The 24532-nt window shown below is 45.2% G+C and overlaps 1 protein-coding gene across 2 annotated transcripts in view; it reads left to right on the forward strand.

Annotated features, from left to right (window-relative positions):
- The window catches only part of LOC115106317 (transmembrane protein 94), a 36071-nt gene that overhangs the window by 4290 nt on the left and 7249 nt on the right, over positions 1–24532 (forward strand). The window contains exons 4-27 of one of the 2 annotated variants that reach the window (XM_029628915.2): positions 9617–9742; positions 9845–9972; positions 11386–11522; positions 11711–11925; positions 12092–12243; positions 12608–12710; positions 12796–12882; positions 13009–13125; positions 13209–13265; positions 15586–15690; positions 15771–15926; positions 19086–19265; positions 19371–19680; positions 19771–19944; positions 20138–20240; positions 20472–20680; positions 20867–21045; positions 21137–21349; positions 21429–21528; positions 21755–21863; positions 22059–22248; positions 23809–23886; positions 23988–24073; positions 24175–24256. In XM_029628915.2, coding sequence (XP_029484775.1) covers positions 9617–9742; positions 9845–9972; positions 11386–11522; positions 11711–11925; positions 12092–12243; positions 12608–12710; positions 12796–12882; positions 13009–13125; positions 13209–13265; positions 15586–15690; positions 15771–15926; positions 19086–19265; positions 19371–19680; positions 19771–19944; positions 20138–20240; positions 20472–20680; positions 20867–21045; positions 21137–21349; positions 21429–21528; positions 21755–21863; positions 22059–22248; positions 23809–23886; positions 23988–24073; positions 24175–24256 — 3396 coding nt within the window. The remainder of the gene's footprint in view (positions 1–9616; positions 9743–9844; positions 9973–11385; positions 11523–11710; positions 11926–12091; positions 12244–12607; positions 12711–12795; positions 12883–13008; positions 13126–13208; positions 13266–15585; positions 15691–15770; positions 15927–19085; positions 19266–19370; positions 19681–19770; positions 19945–20137; positions 20241–20471; positions 20681–20866; positions 21046–21136; positions 21350–21428; positions 21529–21754; positions 21864–22058; positions 22249–23808; positions 23887–23987; positions 24074–24174; positions 24257–24532) is intronic. The other variant, XM_029628916.2, reaches the window with a different exon arrangement.

Below are 24532 nucleotides of genomic sequence, written 5' to 3' on the forward strand. Positions count from 1 at the left end.
GTTTAACCACGTGGTATGGTTAAAAAGATTCAGCGATGGCATACACCTTTAGCCATCTTGTAATTGAGGTAAGCTTGGTCTGGTGATAATTTCTCAAAGTTGGGTTTTAATTCGGAATGGCAGGAAAGGGCTGTCCCAGGATGTCTGACCCTAACTGGGCTCAGGGGCGGTCCTCTGATTTAGTTCAAATCCAATTTCCTTTTTGAGTTTTCCTTCATTAAACAGTCCAAAATCACATTGTAAAATTGTGTAAACAGTGTCATACTCACTCATTCATCTTATACAACAATTAGATGTAAACCTTATATCTGGGGCTATTATATAAACAGCGTTATGGTAATGTGGCCACACCGTCTCCCATGAGCTTCCCAAGTTGTGACAAACGGACCAGTTCGTAGCTGGATTCTTCACCGATCTTTTACACTTTCTCCGGAACATGAAATTTGTTCGTACCTCAAGTTCTGTGAGGTGGAAGGATTTCCTTTGTCTCCATGAAAACTACTCTCTATAACTGTGTGTCCATGAGGTCTTCTCAGGAATTTATGACCTCTGACCACAGCAGCCTAGTTGAAGGAGGCAAAGGGGGAGGCAGGGAGAGGGGGATGGGCTTGCTATATCCAAAAAGGCCAACGTCATGACATACCCCCCCCCCCTGGTGGTTTGGATGTTTGTCCTGCAAGTTACAAATCAACATAAAATCATGAACACGTGATGTCCTGTTTGTAGATCATCGTTGCAGTCCCCTCTGGTGGTTGAACTTGGTAGGCTTCTCTGAAAGCGGAGCCGTCCACCACAAGGATGGCAGTTGATGTCGGGTTGGTGATCGCCATTGCGGTCCCTTCTAGTGATGTACCTTGGTAGGTTCCCTGGAAGCTGCAAAGTACCCCAGGGAGGGTCAGGCTGTCCTGGTTGGTGATTGCCTTGCTTTCCCCCCACCTCTGGTGGTTTACCTTGGTAGGCTCCCTGACAGCGGGGCATGCCGTCACAAGGATGGGCCGTGGGTGTCCGGATTTGGGGTCGCCGTTCCGGACCCGTCATCTGGTCGTCGTTCAGACTGGAAGATCTGGGCATTAACTTAGGCACATGTTAACAACGCACACACAGTCATGAAATATATATAATTACATTCATTCCCCAATGAGAGGCGTTGTGGCACTAAGTGATGGTTGTATGGGGACTTTGTTTATGGCTCTATCACTTCCTAAGTGTCAAAGGAACTGAACCGAAAAGGAAAGGAAGCATAAACAAAAGATATACAACATATAGTTCTCACACAAAAATCATCTAATTGGACTGTATTTTATATACGTCCAATGTTCTGGCAAAATGACTATCATGGCATTGTCTATAAAGTCATGTCTAGGGTTTTCCTACTTGGTGTGTTGCTTAGGCACTATCCTAAGTTGATAACTATATGATAATTTTACAGCTGTAAGGCACTAGTTTTGGGCAGTCTACAGGGATGACCTATGGACTTCTGGGAAGAAAACTGGTGCTGTAGAGTCAAATGCCTAGAAGTAAATGTTCAACTTTATTTACTACGGCTGGTATTTTGCTTGGACCCTTAAGTGATCCTAGCATAAATCCTAATTGGATGTTCTGTTGTGCATGTGCGTTTATGCTTACACAAGCGAGCATGTCAAGGGAAGAAAACCAAGCATCCTGGCAGATTACAACTTGTTCAGAATGAGTCTGACGTAGTCAGGTCATTTTTAGGTCAATGCCTGGAGGTCAGTCAGAATTGGTGTCGAGGGAGTCTAGTAGTTTTTACTACAAGTCACTGTGTCTTCCACTATTGTAGTAGCGATAGGTATGAAGTCTCTTTCATAGCTATGTTATCCACATAGAAGCTAACCTCACGACAGAAGTACTCTTTAAGTATTGGACCAGTCGTACGTGGTGTGATCGTGGTTAATGATTCTATTTATTAGTGACATGTGTGTAACCATTGGAAGAGTGCACTGGAGATTCCCTTCCCCGTGTTGCACTCTGAGTGACTCCTATGTTGCTATTGTCAAGGGTAATTTGATTGGTTAGGTCTCTAACCTTCTTACTGGTTGTAGCTGGATTGACTGTCACTGGTATTGGTACTGGTGCTCAAAGGGACCAGTTATCCTACCGATTTATTCTGAAATATTATACTACCGGAACACATGATTGGAGCATTTTACTAGATGTATTGCAGTTGAACCTACACATGGCAAGGAATTATTATTGTTGCCATTTGTTTTGGAGGTGGACAAGTCCACTGGACTTCCTTTACGACCAGTGTGGTACACCTCAGTACTATCTTAGATGTGTTCTAAGATTATCCCCGTCTAGGTGCCTGTCTGCTCCTCACTGTTCTCATAGGGGAGTTTACAACTAGATTTCATTTATGTTCTGGCAGCCTCGTACGGTGTTGTCCTTAGTTTCGACCCCCCCCCACCGGCCTCGATGAGGCTCATCATGGGTCTGTGCTACTATTCCTCCCCTCTTTGTGTCTCGGGAACCCCCACCAGCGGGTAGTGTTGGTGTCTGAGGCGCAAACGAAAAGGTTGGACCCTATGTACGAGTTGTCAGCTCACGTTGTTATGAGAATGGCTGTAACCTTTCAACCAAATCTCCTGGTGTTTGTGCTTCAAAATGCTCAGTGGCTGTAGAGGCATGTCAGTCACCACTGCGTCCGCGTGTGGCAACGTCTTCAGTACCTGCGAACTGAGACGAGGATATCGGTCTGTGATCTCGCAAAGTGTTTCACCAGTGGGAGTCATCGCATTGCTGGACTGACGCCATTAGTGACATTGTAAGGGGTGACAGTCCCCAACAAAGTGGAAGGTGTATCATCAGAATCAGAGTATACTCTGCGCATCAATGTTTTTCTTGCTGAGACTGCCGCAGTGCTTGCGGAAGTGTCCGAAGGGCAAGAGAAGTTAATCTTAACTACCGTATTGCACGACTGCAAGGAGGGAAGTTGCTTATTCACAGAGACAGCTGGCTCGAAATCATGAAAAGAATGGTCAATCAGGTTGGCTGATGGAATGTGTCGAGATATCGTAATATCACCTTGGATCGGATTCTGCCCCAAGAGGTTTCTAAACGTCTTTTTCCCAAGGGGTGCTTTTGTCAGATACCCCTCGTGAATGACTGCGTTGCTGCTAGCGTTAGGGGTAGACAGTGTGGTCAGTGGAGAAGGCACGGTGGCCTGTGACCATACCTGGTTGGTTTTCCAATCCATCAATGGGAGTAACCGATCCATCAAGTCTGCTCCAAGTAGCAGGGTTACAGTTTCGAGGCTGGTAACATACACAGGGTGAACGAGCGATATGTCCTTGAAGTGTAGTTTCAGCATGACTCTCAATGTGAGAGGCGAGGTAGTCTGAGTGACCCCTCGAAGTGTAGTGTCGCATCGTTCCACTTTTAACCATCGTTTAGTTGGCTTCAAAGCCCTTTTAAGATCATCAAACAATGTTTGAGAGATGAGTGATATTGTCGCACCCGAATCAATTAGCTCATGACAAGTTAAGCAGTCCTCCAGGACTGTTTCCAGGTATGGCCGTTTAGATTTGTGGTTAGTGGACATATTCCCCACAAAGTGGAGTGGTCGTTCGCAACGACGTGATGTGCCATTTCTGTTCAAGGTGGAAGCAGATTGACTTTTCCGATTTGGAGTGGGCTTGGCTTTAACAAAGCGTTTGACCTTTTTCTTTGCAACCTTTGTATCAGAATCTATAGACAAAGCCCGGTGGCTTGTTTCTTGATCAAGCGGGCCCTGGATAGGGTCTCGAATGAGAGCGGGAGAAATTAAAACTTTAACGTCCTTGCTATGGGTGTTAATTCCTGCGGACCTGGTGTCCGGTAATTCCCCGTCTAGTCCTTGTGACTTATCTTTTACCCTTTTCTCAAATGTTTCTCGCTTTAGATCTTCACGTAGTGGAACTTCTGGAGAACATTGGTCTACGTTTTGATCATCCTTCAACCCTTTGTTACCCTTGTGCTCTGACCCTTTGTGTGGGTTGGGTGCAGGAACGTAGTGAACAGGTCGATTGTAGCGGTAGTCATGTTGATGGCGACGTACTTCAGTTATTTTGACCGCTGAGGTTATTGGATTCATGGTAGAAACTGTTGTTGTGCGTCATCTCTCAACGCTCCAATACCTGATAATGCACCCTCTAACTGGAGTGAGTGCTCCTGGTCAAACTTCAAAACCGAGTGGTCAGGGCTCTTAGCGTTGTGAACTTTTGATGCCTCAAGCTGTGCTTGCAAGCTCTCTGAGTTGTAAGATAGGCAAGCCAACGTGGGCGGCAGGGCCCAAGTAGGTAATGAAGGTAGGATACATGTTCGACAGAAACAGTTGTTTGAATGGTAACAGCTCTTCCATTCCTTTTTCAGTGAGTAGGCCAAAGTGAGCTGAACGAAGCCTATGATAGTAAGCCTGTGGGTGTTTGTTCCGAGCTTGTTTGACGGTGTTAGCCAGTGAGCTATTGTGTTTGCGAGTCACAGAACCACTGAATTCTAAATTCAGAGCTGTGGCAAGTTTAGCGTAGTCATTTAGCACGTGTTGCTGTTGAAGACGAATGAACCGTGTCACGTGTCTATTCGATGTTCGCTTCAACAGGTAAACCCTGTCAGAACCCGTATTGTTCGGGTAGCCCTCCAACGCGTCCTCCATGTCCGCTAGGAACGTCTCAGTATCGTTTGGCTGACCTGGAACGGGGTCAAAGGTGGGGAAATTCTTGATGAGTTTGTCAAGGTATTCCGCGCCAAGCGGGCGAAGAGGGTTGGCTTCATCCTGTGGAGAGATTGGGGCCGAAAGGCCAAGAGGAGAAGCCTTGTTGTTGTTGGCCAAGAGGCGCCATATTACTCAGTGCCGAGAGGAGAAGAGGAGGCCAAGAGGAGAAGACTGAGGGACACATGAGGGAGGCAAAGTCTGAAATCTATCGTCTTTAGTCCTGTGAGTACAGGGCTCCGGTTGCTTGGATTGGTAGTCACGCTGGACTTCCTCCAGGTGGTACCTAAGGGTGGTATTCTGCTGCATTGCAGAGTCCACTTGAGCGCTTAGAGTACTGATTTTGGACACGTGAGTGTCACACTTGCTCCTTTCGGTCTCAAACATGTTTTCGCCGCATTGATGGTCCCCAAGAACGCATTGGGCCTCCATTCTTAAATGGAAGAAATTTGGATCCACCCTTGACTCTTCCTACAGCTGGACGCCCAGGCAAACTGAGCAATCAAGGGAGAAGAGGATCTGAGCTTGAGGATCTGCAAAGAAGAATGGGAGAAACTCCCCAAATATAGGTGTTCCAAGCTTTGTAGTGTCATACCCAAGAAGATTTGAGGCTGTAAGCGCTTTCAAAGGTGCTTCGACAAAGTACTGTGTGAACGGTCTGAATACTTGTGTAAATGTGATATTTTTTCCCCCATATTTTTTTTTATAAATTTGCAAACATTTTTAAACACCTGTTTTTGCTTTGACATTATGGGGTATTTTGGGTAGATTAATGAGGGAAAAAAACAAATACATTTTTGAATAAGGCTGTAATGTAACAAATTGTGTAAAAAGTAAAGGTCTGACTCCTTCCCGAATGCACCGTACCTGATGAAGCCCGGATCAAAACCTGTCTGCAGCTGGCTGCTTGTGATGCGTTGTTGGTAGGGACAGCATCCACTTTGAGAAGCAAAGTTTTGCTGAAGCATCTCCTTCCGTTGTTGATAACCATGGAAGGTCTCACGGATGAAATGAGCCCCGCAGATTGACGAGTGGATGGCCAATTCGTCCACCTCATTCTCACAAATGATTCCTACTTTTACGAAGTTTTCCATTTGCGTGACCAGAGTTATACTCACGTTTGCATAGCAAGTGCTGCTACTCCCTGCTACCACACAAAGGTTGGGTCCCTACCCCCCCTTGTTTTAAGGGTCTGGGGGTTGTTATGTAGAAGGACTAAGCTCAGTTCAGGTGACTTTTTAAAAGGACTTCCTACTCCAAAATGAAGGAAAAATATATACTTCCACCTCCCAGATATTGTTAAATGATTTGTTAAAATTATTTTCACATATAGCCTATGCATGGTCCATATTATAAGGTATACTATTAGCAATACGCATTATTACCTGTTACCCAGCTAATGCAGCATAGTGGCTATAAATAAATAGTCTGAAGCATGGGGTTGCCTCTGCATTTACCCTGTTGGGCTAATCATTAGCTAGATCCCAAATGTGATATTTTAACTAGTTAGCATTGTATTGATGAATTTTAAGTCCCCAAAAACTTGCATAGACACTGAATATAATGTAGGCCTGTCTTGTTTGGGTAACTTGGGGCCACTCCACCACCCGGGGTAATACACCCCCTGTCTGTACTTCTCACAGAAACTGCCATGAAGTGGTTTTTCCCCCAACACTTTCACTGGTGACCACTACTCTTGCTCGACTGAAAGTTTTTTGAGGTCGGGTGGCATTTTACCCCCATGTTACCCTACAGTTTACCCATGTTACATTTAACCCCACTTTCCCCTATGCACTCACAGGGAATAGCAATGGTAACTTGCTTAACCATGCCACTGCTAAAAACTCTTGGTTTAAAATGTTGCAGTTTGCGCATATTTAGGAGTTAAAAGTAGGAATGGAAAGCTGGGGTCCTCTTTTTAACGAAGGCCATTCATTTCTGTTTTCCCTGCAATTGCGATAATTGTTATGCATTGACTTCTTGTCAGAATTTCATGTTTCCCTCCCTATAGCACTCGTAACTTGTTCCACAAGGAATATTTATGTGGCATAAAACGCACAAGCCGACTAGGTAAACACATCATTCTACATCATTCTGACAACATCAAGAGTAGAATAGTTTTTCTTTTCATTACTTGTTTTGTTTGCAGAGGAAAAGTGGACTGTAAATTTGTCGTGGCGCACCACCACACTAAACAACTGCTGCGGAAACACTGCAAAGCACAACCCTCAATACAGTTTCTCTTCTCCTTTCCACCCATGCACTCTTTCTTTCAGCTTTCATATGCCTCCACTCTTACACTCTCCTGTATTATCTAGCCAGACATTGCAGAGGCACATTCAGTCAGAGCTCGTCCAGCTGGCACTGGGCTGTGGCTGAGCTAGGCCAAGATTCAGTGTAAGGCAGAGAGAGATGAGACCGGCTAGCCAGGCATTAGGATGCTGAAACGGTGTCACCCAGGCTCTGACGTCCGGGTGTGTTTTGTGTGTGTCCATGTCTAGAGGATTTTCTGCTTGTCCGTTTTATTTATAGCTGTGTGGGATGTGGAGCTTGAAAACAAAGCTGAGCTGAAATTAGGTGTCTGTAGAGTGTGGGAAAAGATTGGGTTCCCACTGACATTAGGTATGACTGTTCTTCTGTTGCGCATAACTATACTGGAAAAAATATATAAACGCAACAATTTCAAAGATGTTACTGAGTTACAGTTCATCTAAGGAAATCAGTCAATTTAAATGCATTCATTAGGCCCTAATCTATGGATTCCACATAACTGGTAAAACAGGTATGCATCTGTTGGTCACAGATTGTGGCCTGTGGAATGTTGTCCCACTCCTCTTCAATGGCTGTGCGAAGTTGCTGGATATTGGCGGTATTTGGAACATGCTGTTGTACCCATCGATCCAGAGCATCCCAAACATGCTCAGTGGGTGACATGTCTAAGTATGCAGGCCATGGAAGAACTGGGACATTTTCATATTTCAGGAATTGTGTACAGATCCTTGCGACATGGGTCTGTGCATTATCATGCTGAAACATGAGGTGATGGCGGTGGATGAATGGCATGACAATGGACCTCAGGATCTCGTCACGGTATCTCTGTGCATTTAAATTGCCATCGATAAAAATGCAATTGTGTTTGTTGTCCGTAGCTTATGCCTTCCCATACCATAACCCCACTGCCACCATGGGGCACTCTGTTCACAATGTTAACATCAGAAAACTGCTCACCCACACAACGCTGTACACGTGGTCTGCGGTTGTGAGGTCGGTTGGACGTACTGCCAAATTCTCTAAAATGACGTTTGAGGATTATGGTAGAGAAATGATCTTGCAACAGCTCTGGTGGGCATTCCTGCAGTCAGCATGCAAATTGCATGCTCCCTCAACTTGAGACATCTGTGGCGTTGTGTGATAAAACTGCACCTTTTAGAGTGACCTTTTGTCCCCAGCACAAGGTGCACCTGTGTAATTATCATTCTGTTTAATCAACTTCTTGATATGCCACACTTGTCAGGTGGATGGATTTTTCTTGGCAAAGGAGAAATGCTCATTAACAGGGATGTAAACACATTTTTGCACAAAATTTGAGAGGAATAAGCTTTTTGTGCGTATGGAGAATTTCTGGTATCTTATTTCAGCTCATGAACACGGAACCAACATTTGTGTTTTTATATTTTTGTTCAGTGTAGAGGAATGATTACATTTATAGCATAACAATCTCTGCTAGAGGTCGACCGATTTATGATTTTTCAACGCCGATACCGATTACTGGAGGACCAAAAAGCCGATACCGACTATCATATCAAATCATAGACTTAATTATAATATAATAACACACAGAAATACGAGCCTTAGGTCATTAACATGGTCAAATCCGGAAACGATAATTTCGATTTTTTTAAAGTTTTCTTTCAGTGAAATACGGAACCGTTAAGTATGTTATGGAACGGGTGTCAACCTGAAATATTGCTGTTACATTGCACAACCTTCAAAGTTATGTCATAATAAGGTACAATTCTGGCAAATTAATTACGGTCTTTGATCGGGAAGAAATGGTCTTCACACAGTTCGCAACGAGCCAGGCGGCCCAAACTGCTGCATATACCCTGACTCTGTTGCACAGAACATAAGAGAAGTGACACAGTATCCCTAGTTAATATTGCCTGCTCACAGGAATTTATTTTAACTAACTATGCAGGTTTAAAAATATATATACTTGTGTATTGATTTTAAGAAAGGCATTGATGTTTAGGTACATTGGTGCAACGATTTGGCTTTTTTTTGCAAATGCGCTTTTGTTAAATCATTAACCGTTTGGCGAAGTTGAAGTAGTCTGTGATTCGACGCTAAATGAACAGGCACCGCATTGATTATATGGAACGCAGGACAAGCTAGTTAACTACACATGGTTGATATTACTAGTTTAACTAGTGATTATGTTAAGATAAGTTTAATGCTAGCTAGCAACTGACCTTTGCTCCTTGCAGCCACAAGGCCCTTTTGATGCTGCACTCGAGTAACAGGTGGTCAGTCTGCCACGCAGTCTCCTCGTGGATTGCAATGTAATCGGCGTCCAAAAATGCCGATTACAGATTGTTATGAAAACTTGAAATCGTCCGACCTCTAATCTCTGCTCATTTAAAACCATATCCTATTGGCTTCAGTTAGTTTAGAGTGACGATAATTATACTGTACAGTTCAGTTTAGCTGTGCATAGGACCAAGGCAAAGCAGCTAGCAAGGTACTGCTCTGTTTCAGCAGTCATGGGCAGCCAAGCTATGTGGACAAGGTGCTTTTTGTACCATAAATGTCCATGAATTTGTGACCTTTTGAAATATTTGAATCATTCTTGACTGTAATGTGATTTGTGCATTCTAACTATATATTTTGTGTCTGTGTGTGTTTCAGGAGGAGGGAGGAGCGGGGACCTTGGGCTTGTCCACTGGTCAGGCTCTGGGAACACTGAGGGACCAGCTCACCACCCTGCTTGACCAGCACCAGTCCACAGGCCGTGGCAAACAACCCACTGCACAGGTAGATACCACCGCACACACTCTCATACATACACACACACTGACGCACACACACTTTGTTGTAGAGCGTAATGAGCTGTTTTGTTTGTTGATGTTATTTTAGGAGCAGTGGGTGAAAAGCTTCCTTCACCATGGCAACCGCCACTCCTGTCTCCATTGGCCGGGAGCCGCCCTCACACTGCTGGTGGTGGTGGGGCTTCTCTGTTGTTATGGCGACCAGCCGCACGGCAGGTGTGTGTGACTGTGGAGCTGGGACAATTGACAGAACAGTATCGACACAGACCATACCGATATCGTTTGCTGATATCGTTCATTACGATAAGTAACCTATACTAGAGAAATGTGAAATAAGTTTGATATGAAATAAGTTTGCTAATATGGGTGATCGTTAATGGGACAATTGATGACTATAACCATCAAACTAGAAGTAGTAGTTTAAAGGATCATTTGAATAAACGGTGGTGCACATTAATGTTATGAACTTGCCGTTCTATTTATTGTTATGGTATCAATCCAGGGAATTGGACCAACTTTTTTTGATTGTGGGTGTTATTTATACTGGGCCTCTGTAAATTGTGGGTATTGTTTAGACCGGAACGTGTGTGGGTATTGTTTAGACTGGGACTTGTGTGGGTATTGTTTATACTGGGACTTGTGTGGGTATTGTTTAGACTGGGACTTGTGTGGGTATGGTTTAGACTGGGACTTGTGTGGGTATTGTTTAGACTGGGACTTGTGTGGGTATTGTTTAGACTGGGACTTGTGTGGGTATGGTTTATACTGGGACTTGTGTGGGTATTGTTTAGACTGGGACTTGTGTGGGTATTGTTTAGACCGAATGTGTATTGTTTAGACTGGGACTTGTGTGGGTATTGTTTATACTGGGACTTGTGTGGTATTGTTTAGACTGGGACTTGTGTGGGTATTGTTTATACTGGGACTTGTGTGGGTATTGTTTAGACTGGGACTTGTGTGGGTATGGTTTAGACTGGGACTTGTGTGGGTATGGTTTAGACTGGGACTTGTGTGGGTATGGTTTAGACTGGGACTTGTGTGGGTATGGTTTAGACTGGGACTTGTGTGGGTATTGTTTAGACTGGGACTTGTGTGGGTATTGTTTAGACTGGGACTTGTGTGGGTATTGTTTAGACTGGGACTTGTGTGGGTATTGTTTAGACTGGGACTTGTGTGGGTATTGTTTAGACTGGGACTTGTGTGGGTATTGTTTAGACTGGGACTTGTGTGGGTATGGTTTAGACTGGGACTTGTGTGGGTATGGTTTAGACTGGGACTTGTGTGGGTATGGTTTAGACTGGGACTTGTGTGGGTATGGTTTAGACTGGGACTTGTGTGGGTATGGTTTAGACTGGGACTTGTGTGGGTATGGTTTAGACTGGGACTTGTGTGGGTATGGTTTAGACTGGGACTTGTGTGGGTATGGTTTAGACTGGGACTTGTGTGGGTATGGTTTAGACTGGGACTTGTGTGGGTATGGTTTAGACTGGGACTTGTGTGGGTATGGTTTAGACCGGGACTTCAACCCAAATGTTCCTATCAGAGCTACCTCACTATAAAATAAGGTTGAAACACAGGAAGCCCCAACAGTCTGTGAATACTATCATATCTCTCCTTCTCTCTCTGTAGTTCTGGGATAGAGTTGGTGAACGCTGCAGCCCTCCTCATGCTCTTCACGCTGAGCTTCATGCTGATTGGTCGACAGCAGAGGCTGAGGAGAACTGAGATGGTGCACCGGCTCAACAGCATCATCAATCAGCTCAACGGTGAGAGAAGGGGGGGGGATGGCGCAAGGAGGAGAGGAGATGGGATGAGAGTTGACAGTTGGACATTTAAATGGAGGGAAAACGTTAAGAAATAAACACTTTTACTTGAGGTTGACAAGTTTCCACCGTTCTCGTTTAGTGATCCTATCTTTTAATTTCCCCTTCCACCCTCTCTCTCCCGCCTCCAGGCTACCTGTCGGGCTGGGCAGATTTGGGTGAGGGGATGAGGTGGTCTCCCTCCCTTTACCCTGACCTGTACACCCCCTCCTCCCCCTCCTGGTCGCTCCACTGGACCTACCGCGACTCCAACCTGGTCAACCTGCCTGTGTCCCTACTGGTGGAGGGAGACGTCATAGCACTACGGCCAGGACAGGAGACATTCTCTTCTCTCAGAGGCATCAATGTACGGCGAGAGGGATGAAGAGTGAGAGGGAAAGAGGGGGGTAGAGAGAGGGAGGGAGGCGTAGATGGTGAAGGTGAGAGGGAAAGTGGGGGGTGTAGATGGTAAAGGCGAGAGAGGAGGTGGATACTGCTTATGTGGATGTGTCACCTGTATCTCCCTTCTCCAGGATGACGAGCATATAGTTCTGGAGCCAGGGGACATGTTCCCACCTCGTTCCCCCCCTCCCTCCCCCCGGGGGGACCAGAAGAGGGGTCCCCAGAGCCCCCAGCAACACCGCCTCTTCAGGGTGGTCCGCACGCCCATCCTCGACAGCGTCAGGTGGGCAATGCATCCTCTTGAGGCTAAACAGTCTGACAAACTTTGATTTTGAGGTGAACACGGGTTTGAGGTAATAATTCACCTCGAGCTAGTTTGATATTCAACAATTCTTGGTCCAAGAATTCAACTCGAGGAGAAAGTTTGCGCAAATCATGAATGATCATCTAGAGTCAAAGGAAACCTGAAATTGTGACGTCTCAGTGTGTCATTTTGAAGCAGTTTAAAGATGCAGGGCAGGTTTCCCAGACCCACATTAAGTCTAATACTGTTCTGAACTGCATGTTGTTTGTTGTTGTCCAGGATGAGGCTCAAACCGTCTCATGATGTCATCTAAAATGGCTGAATCCACCTCTGTGCTTTACAGGAACAGTCTGGACCTGGCTCTGTCTCGACCAATCACAGCCCTGGATAACGAGAGGTTCACCGTTCAGTCCATCATGGCCAAGTTCGCCTGCCCTATTGTACTGGTGAGAAAAGCAGACACAGAAACACAGTTTCTTAATTAAAGCTACTTGCCGTTGTCCCTCATGTTATCCCTCTCTCCTCCCATAGATGACGTTCTTGGTTGTGAATACAGTGCGTTATTTCTTTGACGCCCCTAGCCTCACTCCTGGACGCTTCAACTTCATCCAGCTGCAGGTATGGAGACTCCCTCTTCCTGGCCGTGCCCCTTCTCCCTATTTACAGCAGGGTAGGCGATCCTGTGGGGACAGAATCTCTTCAAACCTATAGAATATTCCTATTGTAATAAGTGTTGTGTTCCAGCTGATGGGAGTGCTGCCCATCCTTCCCCTGCTGTTTCCTGTTATGTGGGTGCTGGTCAACACCTATGGCGAGGCTAGCGTCTTGGCTGAGTCCAGCAGAGCTTCTCCTACTGGCCTGGTGAGAAACGCATACACAAGCGCCATGCGAGACACAGAGAGATGCCTCCTGTGTGGTTTAACTAGCCTCTTCTCTCGCCCCAGCTTGCTAAGTTCTCCGAGGACACTTTAAGCAGCTACACTGAAGTGGTGTCCTCCCAGGTATAACTTCTCCAAGTCCTATCCCCCCCCACTCCCTCGTTCCTGTCCTCACGCTGCCCGCCCTCGCCCCTTCACCCACCACTGTGAAACCCTGTAGCTCACACACACCCGCCTCACGCATCTTCTTTTGTTGTTTGGGACTCCAATCATCTATTTGGTTTTGCATTGTTTATCCCTAATGTGATTGATTTTCTTCAGCTGGCATGATGAGATCTCTTGTCTCTTTGGCATTTCTATTGGTTCTCTCTGTCAACCAATCAGTCTTTCTCCGATCATCCCTAATGGAAGGGCAAATTTGACTCATCTAGTTTGGGCAATTTTTCATCATACCATTTCTTCAGCTAATCACGTAACCCTTTGACTCCGCCCACAAACCCCAGTACTCACCGCCCCCCACCTCTACGTTACTGACACGTTGGCTTGGTCCAGAACTAACCCCCTCCCTGCTATAGGGCTTGGTTCTGGATCGGCCTTTCCCATGAGCCTGCCACTTCTGTCCTCTAGCTTGCAATGCATGATGGGGAAACTCTGCCTCACTAGCTGTGTACTTCAACTCTCAAACGACTTCCTTTCCTTGTGTCCTTTACTCAAAAGCCTTCCTTGATGAAAATGTATCTGGAAAGGGTCAGAAGGACCTGGGAGAAATATAATTTCTTAAGAAAAGGACTTAAGGAAAGGAAGCATCTGAGAGTATTGGGTCATAGTCCCTGATTGCATCGCCTGGACTGTAGTCAGACTGAAGACATCTAAAATGACGTCTACAAATACTGTGTTTACTCACATTTAGGTTTCAACCATTTTGGGAAAGATGAAGGTGTTCTAGATGTTTTCTTTTCCACTTTGCCACTAGTAATATACCGTGCCTTCAGAAAGTATTCAGACCCCTTGACTTATTCCACATTTTGTTGTGTTACAGCCTGAATTCAAAATGGATGAAATAAAGTGAAAACATGTTTGCACATTTATTCACACCACTGAGTCAGTACATATTAGAATCACCTTTGGAAGAGATTACAGCTGTGAGTCTTTCTGGTTACGTCTCTAAGAAGAGCTTTGCACCCCTGGACTGTATAATTGCACATGATTATTTTTGAAATTCTTCAAGCTCTGTCAAGTTGGTTGTTGATCATTGCTAGACAGCCATTCCCAAGTTGATTTAAGTCAAAACTGTAACTCGGCCACTCAGGAACATTGAACGTCGTCTTGGTAAGCAACTCCAGTGTATATTTGGCCTTGTGTTGTAGGTTATTGTCCTGCTGAAATATGAATTCATCTCCCAGTGTCTGGTGGAATGCAGACTGAACCAGGTTTTCCTCTAGGATTTTGCCTGTCCTCCGTTCTGTTTTATTTTCATCACCAATCCTTAATGATTACAAGTATACCCATGACATGATGCAGCCACCACTATGTTTGTTAACATGGAGCGTTGTACTCAGTAATGTGTTGGATTAGTCCCAAGCATAATGCTTTGTATTAATTACTTTGCCATATTTCATGCAGTTTTACTTCAGTGTCTTGTTTGCAAACAGGATGCATGTTTTGGAATATTTTTCATTCTGTACAGGCTTCCTTCTTTTCACTCTGTCATTTAGGTTAGTATTGTGGAGTAACTACAATGTTGATCCATCCTCAGGAGAACACTATCACAGCCATTAAACTCTAACTGTTTTAAGGTCAACATTGGCCTTGTGTTGAAATCCATGAGCGGTTTCCTTCCTCTCCAGGAACTGAGTTAGGAAGGACGCCTGTATCTTTGTAGTGACTGGGTGTATTGATACACCACCCAAAGTGTAATTAACTTCACCATGCTCAATGGGGTATTCAGTATCAGCTTTTTTTTTACACATCTACCAATTGGTGATCTTCTTTGCGAGGCATTAGAAAAACCTCCCCAGTCTTTGTGGTTGAATCTGTGTTTGAAATTCACTGCTCAACTGAAGGACTTTACACACATGTGTGGGTTACAGGGATGAGGTAGTCATTCAAATATCATGTTCAACACTTATTGTACACACAAGTCCTTTTTTAAATGAATTGGTAAACAATTCTTAAAACATGAATTCCATTTTGACATTATGGGGTATTGTGTGTAGGCCAGTGACACAATCTCAATGAAATCCATTTTGAATTCAGGCTGTAACACAACAAAATGTGGAATAAGACCAGGGGTTTGAATACTTATTGAAGGCACTGTAGCCCACTACACTGTAGATTATATTGCCTGCAAAATTGAGTCAACTATGTATCAACTTTATATATTTTTTTAGTGGGTGAAAATGCGATGTAGCCTAAGTGTGTGTGTGTGTGTGTGTGTGTGCAGGAGATGCTGCGGTGTGTGTGGAGACACCTGCTGGGCGTGCTGAAGGGAGAATCACAGACACTCTGCTATACTTCCAGCCTGCTACACACACTTGGCTCTGTCACTGTAAGTGTGTGTGCTTTTGTGTGTGTGTGTGTGTGTGTGTGTGTGCATTTGTGTGTAACTCGCTCTCTTTCTCTCTCCAGGTGTTGTGTTGTGTAGATAAACGGGGTGTATTATCCTGGCCTAACCCCAGTCCAGAGACAGTGCTGTTCTTTAGTGGTCGTGTGGAGCCGCCTCACAACGACAGTCAAGAAGACCTGCGAGACGACCTCTCTGTCAACTCAGAGGACCGGGACGAGGTGGGTGGGGGTGTGGCTGGCTGGGTGGGGGTGTGGCTGGCTGGGTGGGGGTGTGGCTGGCTGGGTGGGGGTGGCTGGGTGGGGTGTGGCTGGCTGGGTGGGTGGGGTGTGGCTGGCTGGGTGGGTGGCTGGGTGGGTAGTATGTCGTATCTTCCTATATACCGGTATGGATGTATTTACTTCACTGTTTCTAACAGTATTTCAATGTTTGTTTAAATGTGATGGGCCACTCTGCTGTGTGTAACGTTTGTTTAAATGTGATGGGCCACTCTGCTGTGTGTAACGTTTGTTTTAATGTGATAGGCCACTCTGCTGTGTGTAACGTTTGTTTTAATGTGATGGGCCACTCCGCTGTGTGTAACGTCCGTTTTAATGTTTGTTTTAATGTGATGGGCCACTCTGCTGTGTGTAACGTTTGTTTTAATGTGATAGGCCACTCTGCTGTGTGTAACGTTTGTTTTAATGTGATAGGCCACTCTGCTGTGTGTAACGTTTGTATTAATGTGATAGGCCACTCTGCTGTGTGTAACGTTTGTTTTAATGTTTGTTTTAATGTGATGTGCCACTCTGCTGTGTGTAACGTCCGTTTTAATGTTTGTTTTAATGTGATGGGCCACTCTGCTGTGTGTAACGTTTGTATTAATGTGATAGGCCACTCTGCTGTGTGTAACGTTTGTTTAAATGTGATGGGCCACTCCGCTGTGTGTAACGTCCGTTTTAATGTGATAGGCCACTCCGCTGTGTGTAACGTTTGTTTAAATGTGATGGGCCACTCCGCTGTGTGTAACGTCCGTTTTAATGTGATAGGCCACTCTGCTGTGTGTAACGTTTGTTTTAATGTGATGGGCCACTCTGCTGTGTGTAACGTTTGTTTAAATGTGATGGGCCACTCCGCTGTGTGTAACGTCCGTTTTAATGTGATAGGCCACTCTGCTGTGTGTAACGTTTGTTTAAATGTGATGGGCCACTCTGCTGTGTGTAATGTTTGTTTTAATGTGATAGGCCACTCTGCTGTGTGTAACGTTTGTTTTAATGTGATAGGCCACTCCGCTGTGTTTAACGTCCGTTTAAATGTGATAGGCCACTCTGCTGTGTGTAACGTCCGTTTTTAGAGTTTCCTCCTCTCACCATGCCCCACCCCCTGTTGTTACTCCACCACGAGACCTCTTGACGCTCGCTGTTCAGTCTGCATGGTCAATGCAGCAGATGAAACAAGACGTTGACGACAACGATGCTGCTTTCCGCTTCGGCTGTTTCAGCCACACCCGTTGTATAAAATCAAGCACACAGCCATGCAATCACTATTGGCAGTAGAATGGCCTAACTGAAGAGCTGTGACTTTCCAACTTTGCACCGTCATAGGATGCCACCTTTCCAACAAGTCAGTTTGTCACATATACACTGCCCTTCTAGTGTGTGCTGTGTGCTTGATTTTTACACGTCTGTCAGGGTGTGGCTGAAATAGCCGAAAACAGACATTTTAAGGGGTGTCCACATACTTTTGTGTATATATAGTGTATATTAGTATTTTTTTGTATTTATAAAAAAAATTGACTGTTTAAAATTTTTCTTCCACTTTGACATTAGAATATTTTGTGTAAATCGTTGACAAAAATGGCACATCCATTTGAAACTTTGTGAGACAGCAAAATGTGGACAAAGTCCAAGGGTGTGAATACTTTCTGAAGGCTCTGATGGCGCTATCTGCCGTGAGACGATGACCTTGTTCCTGTGAGACTCGTTTGATAGGTGATGGTGTCTTTTCAACAGTGGTGGTAAAAGGAACGATACCTTAATAGAAAATCACTCAGTAAAATACTTCTTGAGTAAAAGTTTTTTTTTTTTTAAGTTTAAAAAAATATAAATATACTTAAGTATCAAAAGTAAAATTATGAATACAACACATAATTTACAAACAAAGTGTTTAGTGAGTCTGCCAGATCAGAGGCTGTAAGGATGACCAGGGATGTTCTCTGTTTAGTGAGTCCACCAGATCAGAGGCAGTAGGGATGACCAGGGATGATGAGCCACTCTGCTGTGTGTAATGTTTGTTTTTAATATGATAGGCCACTCTGCTCTCTGTTTAGTGAGTCCGCCAGATCAGAGGCTGTAGGGATGACCAGGGATGTTCTCTGTTTAGTGAGTCCGCCAGATCAGAGGCTGTAGGGATGACCAGGGATGTTCTCTGTTTAGTGAGTCCACCAGATCAGAGGCTGTAGGGATGACCAGGGATGTTCTCTGTTTAGTGAGTCCGCCAGATCAGAGGCTGTAGGGATGACCAGGGATGTTCTCTGTTTAGTGAGTCCACCAGATCAGAGGCTGTAGGGATGACCAGGGATGTTCTCTGTTTAGTGAGTCTGCCAGATCAGAGGCTGTAGGGATGACCAGGGATGTTCTCTGTTTAGTGAGTCTGCCAGATCAGAGGCTGTAGGGATGACCAGGGATGTTCTCTGTTTAGTGAGTCCGCCAGATCAGAGGCTGTAGGGATGACCAGGGATGTTCTCTGTTTAGTGAGTCCGCCAGATCAGAGGCTGTAGGGATGACCAGGGATGTTCTCTGTTTAGTGAGTCCGCCAGATCAGAGGCTGTAGGGATGACCAGGGATGTTCTCTGTTTAGTGAGTCCACCAGATCAGAGGCTGTAGGGATGACCAGGGATGTTCTCTGTTTAGTGAGTCCGCCAGATCAGAGGCTGTAGGGATGACCAGGGATGTTCTCTGTTTAGTGAGTCCACCAGATCAGAGGCTGTAGGGATGACCAGGGATGTTCTCTGTTTAGTGAGTCTGCCAGATCAGAGGCTGTAGGGATGACCAGGGATGTTCTCTGTTTAGTGAGTCTGCCAGATCAGAGGCTGTAGGGATGACCAGGGATGTTCTCTGTTTAGTGAGTCCGCCAGATCAGAGGCTGTAGGGATGACCAGGGATGTTCTCTTTATAAGTTTGTGAATTGGACCATTTCTGTCCTGCTAAGCATTCAAAATGTAATAGTACTGATAAAAATAGTATGGAGAAAAAACACATTTTCTTCAGGAATATCGTGACCTAAAAGTTATGAAAAATATACCCCCAAAAAACGACTTAATTATTTATTTACTTTATTTTAACTTGAGTGCTTTTCAGTGATTGAAAGAGTAATGTCTGGCTGTTCATCCTGTCCATCAGACACTGGAGGGGGAGGCTCTGCTGTGTATGCCAATGATGGATGGGTATGAGCCCAGCGAGACGTCACATGACACTGGCTGTTCGCAAGCACGGGAGACACACACACGCACCAAACACCCCTCAGGATCTAATGTCAGCTTCAGCCACGACACTGATGGAGGGGATCAGGGCCCTGAACAGGTAAAACACACACACACACACATCCTGTATATAATTATCTTGTCATCTTACTACACAGCATTTCTCTCCCCTCTCTCTCTTCTTTCTCACCACCCCTCTCTACAGGATATGTCGGGTTGCTATGACAACGAAGCGGAGGACTACGTGTGTGATTACCACCTGGAGATGTTGAGTCTGTCTCAGGACCAGCAGAACCCGGTGAGTATCCAGTTCGACGAGCAGGGTTGGCAGTGCCACCTGCCCAGCCTCAAGCCCCTGGGCCTCAACATCCTGCTCAACCTGTGCAACGCCAGCGTCACCCAGCAGCTCTGCCGCTTCTCCGACCACCTCAGTAACCTGGCGCTGCAGGAGAGCCACGGGGCCGTGCTGCCCGTCCACGTGCCCTGGGGACTGTGTGAGCTCTCCAGGCTTATAGGTGAGGAGAGGAAGAGAAAGTATACATTTACTGTGTGAAATACAGACTCATACACTCTGACCCTTCTCTCTCTTCCTGGGGTTCTCTCAGGGTTCACTCCCGGGGCGAGGGAGCTGTTTAAACAGGAGAACCACCTAGCTCTGTACCAGCTGCCCTGTGGGGAGAAGGCCAAGGAGTCTGTCCCTCGACGCCAACATAACTTTACCAAGAGACAACCTCCCATCAGCCACCTCATCTCCCTCTTCATCAGAGACTCCTCTTCCAGTGAGAATAGCTCAATTTTTATTATAATTTTTTTCTCTATAGCTCTTTTGTTCTTTTTATTTCTCCCCTCTCACTCATCTCTCTGATTGGCTACTCGCTCTCTCCATCTCTTGCCCTCCTCTCCTTTAACCCTTGACCTCTTTCTTGGAATCGTTTTGTTGCACCTCTGTGACCCCTGACCTCTCACCTCTAGATAACGTCCAGATGTTGTCTCACGGCTCAGCTGACCTCATCCTGGAGGCCTGCACTGATGTCTGGGACGGAACCGACATCTACCCCCTCTCTGGCTCCGACAGGTCAGAACAGCCTTATGGCAGCCTTATGACAGCCTCGTGATGCCTTATGACGGCCTTATGACGGCCTTATGCGGCCTTATGACAGCCTTATGACAGCCTTATGACGGCCTTATGACGGCCTTATGACAGCCTTATAGCAGCCTCGTGAAGTCTTATGACAGTCTTATGACAACCTTATAGCAGCCTCATGACAACTATTATTAACCCTTAATATGTCTACCCCCCCTACAGGAAGAAGGTTCTGGACTTCTACCAACGGGCCTGTCTGTCGGGATACTGCTCTGCTTTTGCCTACAAGCCCATGCAGGTGTCTCTGTCCAACCAGCTCAATGGGAAATGTGTGGAGCTAGCCCCCGGACCCAACCTCTTCTCTGGGGTAGAACTGCCCTCCACCACCCCTATCAAACATGTCTCCCGCAGGAACTCCTGGAGCTCTGATGGTGAGGGAGGGACTGGGGGAGGGAGGGACTGGGGGAGGGAGGGACTGGGGGAGGGAGGGAGGGACGGAGGGAGGGAGGGAGGGAGGGAAGACTGGAGGATGCAGGAAGGGAGATGCTGCTACACTCACAAGATGTTGTACCTTAATGTAACTTTGTCTTGTCCCACTGCTCGCTCTCTCTCCATAGAGGGTATAGGAGGTGTGGAGAAGGACGACTGTGTTCAGGCTCTGAGTGGTCAGATCTTCATGGGGATGGTGTCATCACAGTTCCAGGCTCGTCTGGACACCGTCAGGCTCATAGACGCTCTGGTCACCGCCTGCATACGCTTCGTCTACTTCTCTATGGAGGACGAACTACGCAGCAAGGTGTGTGTGTTTGTGTGTGTGTGTTTGCTGAGATGTATGTGATGATGCCGGTGACGATGATGATTGTCTGTCTGTTTTGTGAATGTGGTAGGTGTTTGCAGAGAAGATGGGTCTGGAGACAGGGTGGAACTGTCATATCTCTCTGACCCCAAACAGAGACAGTCCCTGTGACGGCGCCCCCAACAGCCCCGGCCAGTACTCCGTACACGATGAACATCAAGACTCCAGAGATGAGGCAGAGGGGCTGCTGTTACCAGAGGAGGAGACCACTGATGTCCCCAGCTTCCTGGAGGACTGCAACCGGGTACAGGAACAAACACTGTTGGTCTTCCCTCGTCTGTCCTTTCCCCCTGTCTCATGCTAATCCTTCTGTCTCCCTCCAGGCGAAGCTACCTCGTGGTATCCACCAGGTTCGTCCTCACCTGAAGAACATTGACAACGTGCCTCTGTTGGTGCCCCTCTTCACCGACTGTACCCCAGAGAGTGAGTCTGAACATCTCCACTTACATGAAACAAACTTTTCTGTTTTTCAAAAAAACGTAGTATTTGTTACTGAGACATTCCTATATTTTAATATACAAATCAATTGACCACGGTATAGAAGTGTATTTTATCACAAGATATGCAATGTAGTTATGCGTGTTACAGCTACGCATGCGTGAGTGATCTAAATCTCTCTCTCTCTCTCTGTGTGTGTGTGTGTGTGTAGCCATGTGTGAGATGATCAAGATCATGCAGGAGAACAGAGAAGTGACGTGCTGCCTGGGGAGCTCTGCTAACTTCCGCAACAGCTGCCTCTTTCTACAGAGTGACCTCAGGTACACACACACACGTGATCACATGTCACAAACACGGCAGCTGCTGCCTAGTTAATTTATAAATAGTCTTTGATGTGCGTCCATAAGTACACTTACAACCACATAATACTGCTGGACTTAATGACAGTATGGAGAGGAATACAGATCACACACTATTGTTTCCTAACCCCCCGCCCCCTCCCTGCCTCCCCCCAGCATCGCCCTGGACCCCCTGTACCCGTCGCGGTGTTCGTGGGAGACGTTTGGCTACGCTACAGGGGCAGGGCTGAACGGGGAGGTGGAGGGTCTGTCTCCTCTCAGTCTGTCTGGTCAACTCAACACCCTGGCCTGTTCTGTCACCTTCCACCAGGGGGAGTCGGTCAGCATGGTCAAACTCATAGAACAGGTGAGACACACACACACACACACCAGAGGATGTGAGTGGAACTGGAGCAGAGCAGAGCAGTTGAGACATCTGGAACATGGAGAGTATAAAGTTTAAAAAAAAAAATTGTCATCCTTCTCTCCCGCTCTGATTTCTGTTGTATTTATTTAGCCTGCTCCATTACTAATGCACAGAGATGTGGATGAGTCAACCAAGAGCTAGGTCACACAGCCTGTATAAATGATGGAAAGAAGATGAATGAACCCATGCTGCAACACCAGAGACGTTTTCATTTCTATACGGGCTATTTTTATTTTTTTAAAGTTTGGAACTATACTAAAGGTAGTTATCGACTGTAAAATGTGAGCGCAACAGAACCAGTTATAACTGAAGTATCTGATCATCAATTGATTAGAGAAATAGCAATTTGTTTTTTAACACGGTGGCCGCAGAGCCTACCATCAGGTAGATCCTTGTTTAATAGCCTACGACATGTTGAAGCACTTTTTTTTGTTCTTTTTTGCATAGTTTATTTTATTTGACCTTTTATTTAACCAGGCAAGTCAGTTAAGAACAAATTCTTATTTTCAATGACGGCCTAGGAACAGTGGGTTAACTGCCTGTTCAGGGGCAGAACGACAGATTTGTACCTTGTCAGCTCGGGGGTTTGAACTTGCAACCTTCCGTTTACTAGACCAACACTTTAACCACTAGGCTACCCTGGGGGACGTTGGGTGACAAGTGGGATTTCCCACCACATTCTCGCGCTCTCTTATTTGTATATATATTTTATATATATAGGAGAGAGAACTTGTACAATTGTTGGCTGACTAAATACTTTTTTGCCTCACTGTATGTATGTATGTATGTATTTTGTATTTATTTTGTATCTTACTTATATTTATATATATATAAATAAGAGAAAAAATACATACTTTTTTGCCTCACTGTATGTATGTATTTTTTTCTCTTTATATTTATATATATAAATAAGATAAAAAATAAATACAAAATACATACATACATACAGTGAGGCAAAAAAGTATTTAGTCAGCCAACAATTGTGCAAGTTCTCCCACTTAAAAAGATGAGAGGCCTGTAATTTTCATCATAGGTACACTTCAACTATGACAGACAAAATGAGAAAAAAAATCCAGAAAATCACATTGTAGGATTTTTAATGAATTTATTTGCTAATTATGGTGGAAAATATATATAGATATTGATTGGTTGATTGATATATAAATATATATTATATATTCACACACACACACACAGTGGGGGAAAAAAGTATTTAGTCAGTCAAGTTCTCCCACTTAAAAAGATTTTGAGACGCCTGTAATTTTCATCATACACACACACAGTATATATAAAATATAAAATCATTTTTTCCCCTAACCTTTAACCCCAAACTTAACCCATAAGACTAACAAATTCAGGACCTGAAAAAAGTCCAGACTTTCCAAATGATTCTTGTTTTCCTACCTTGTCGGGAACATTTTGGTTCTGATAAGGTTGGAAAACATGTACAGACACACAAAGATACAATATATTTATTTGACATGTCTGGTTCCTTTCCAGGCACGTCACACCACCTACAGCATCCGCAAGAGTTTCCTGTTCCTGTTGCAGTGTCAGCTGACCCTGGTCCTCATCCAGGTGAGAGAACACCTGTACAGCCAATTCATTTCAGCTATAATAAAAGAACTGCGGATGCAACAGTTTCACCTGAATATTGGATTACATTATTGTTGGTGTAGTTTCTGGCCTGCCTTGCCCAGCTCCCTCCTCCCATGAACATCACTGACATCCTGTGGCTCTCCTGCTTCAGCTGTCCATTGCTCAGGTACCACCACCACTACTAACCATATCGGTTTCACACTCGTGTTATCTAGTACAACAGTAGACTTACATGATACTAACCATGTCTCTGTGTGTTGTTGGCAGTGTGTCATTCTTAGGAAAGCCACCAGACAGTTCTGTGATGAATGTAGCCACAGGGAAGAACCAAGATGCCATCCCCAGAAAGGTACTATACCTGCTCCGGCCCGGTTTCAGACATTACACTATGCTAATTTTAGGAGGATTGTCATGATTGGCCAACTCCAAATATGTTGAGTCAGATGCTTATTATTGATACACTACATGACCAATTGGATGGGGACACCTGCTGGTCTAACATCTCATTCCAAAATCATGGGAATTAATATGGAGTTGGTCCCCCCTTTGCTGTTATAACAGCCTCCACTCTTCTGGGAAGTCTTTCCACTAGATGTTGGAACATTGCTGCGGGGACTTGCTTCCA

This window comes from Oncorhynchus nerka, linkage group LG23 (genome assembly GCF_034236695.1).
Source record: "Oncorhynchus nerka isolate Pitt River linkage group LG23, Oner_Uvic_2.0, whole genome shotgun sequence".
NCBI lineage: Eukaryota > Metazoa > Chordata > Actinopteri > Salmoniformes > Salmonidae > Oncorhynchus > Oncorhynchus nerka.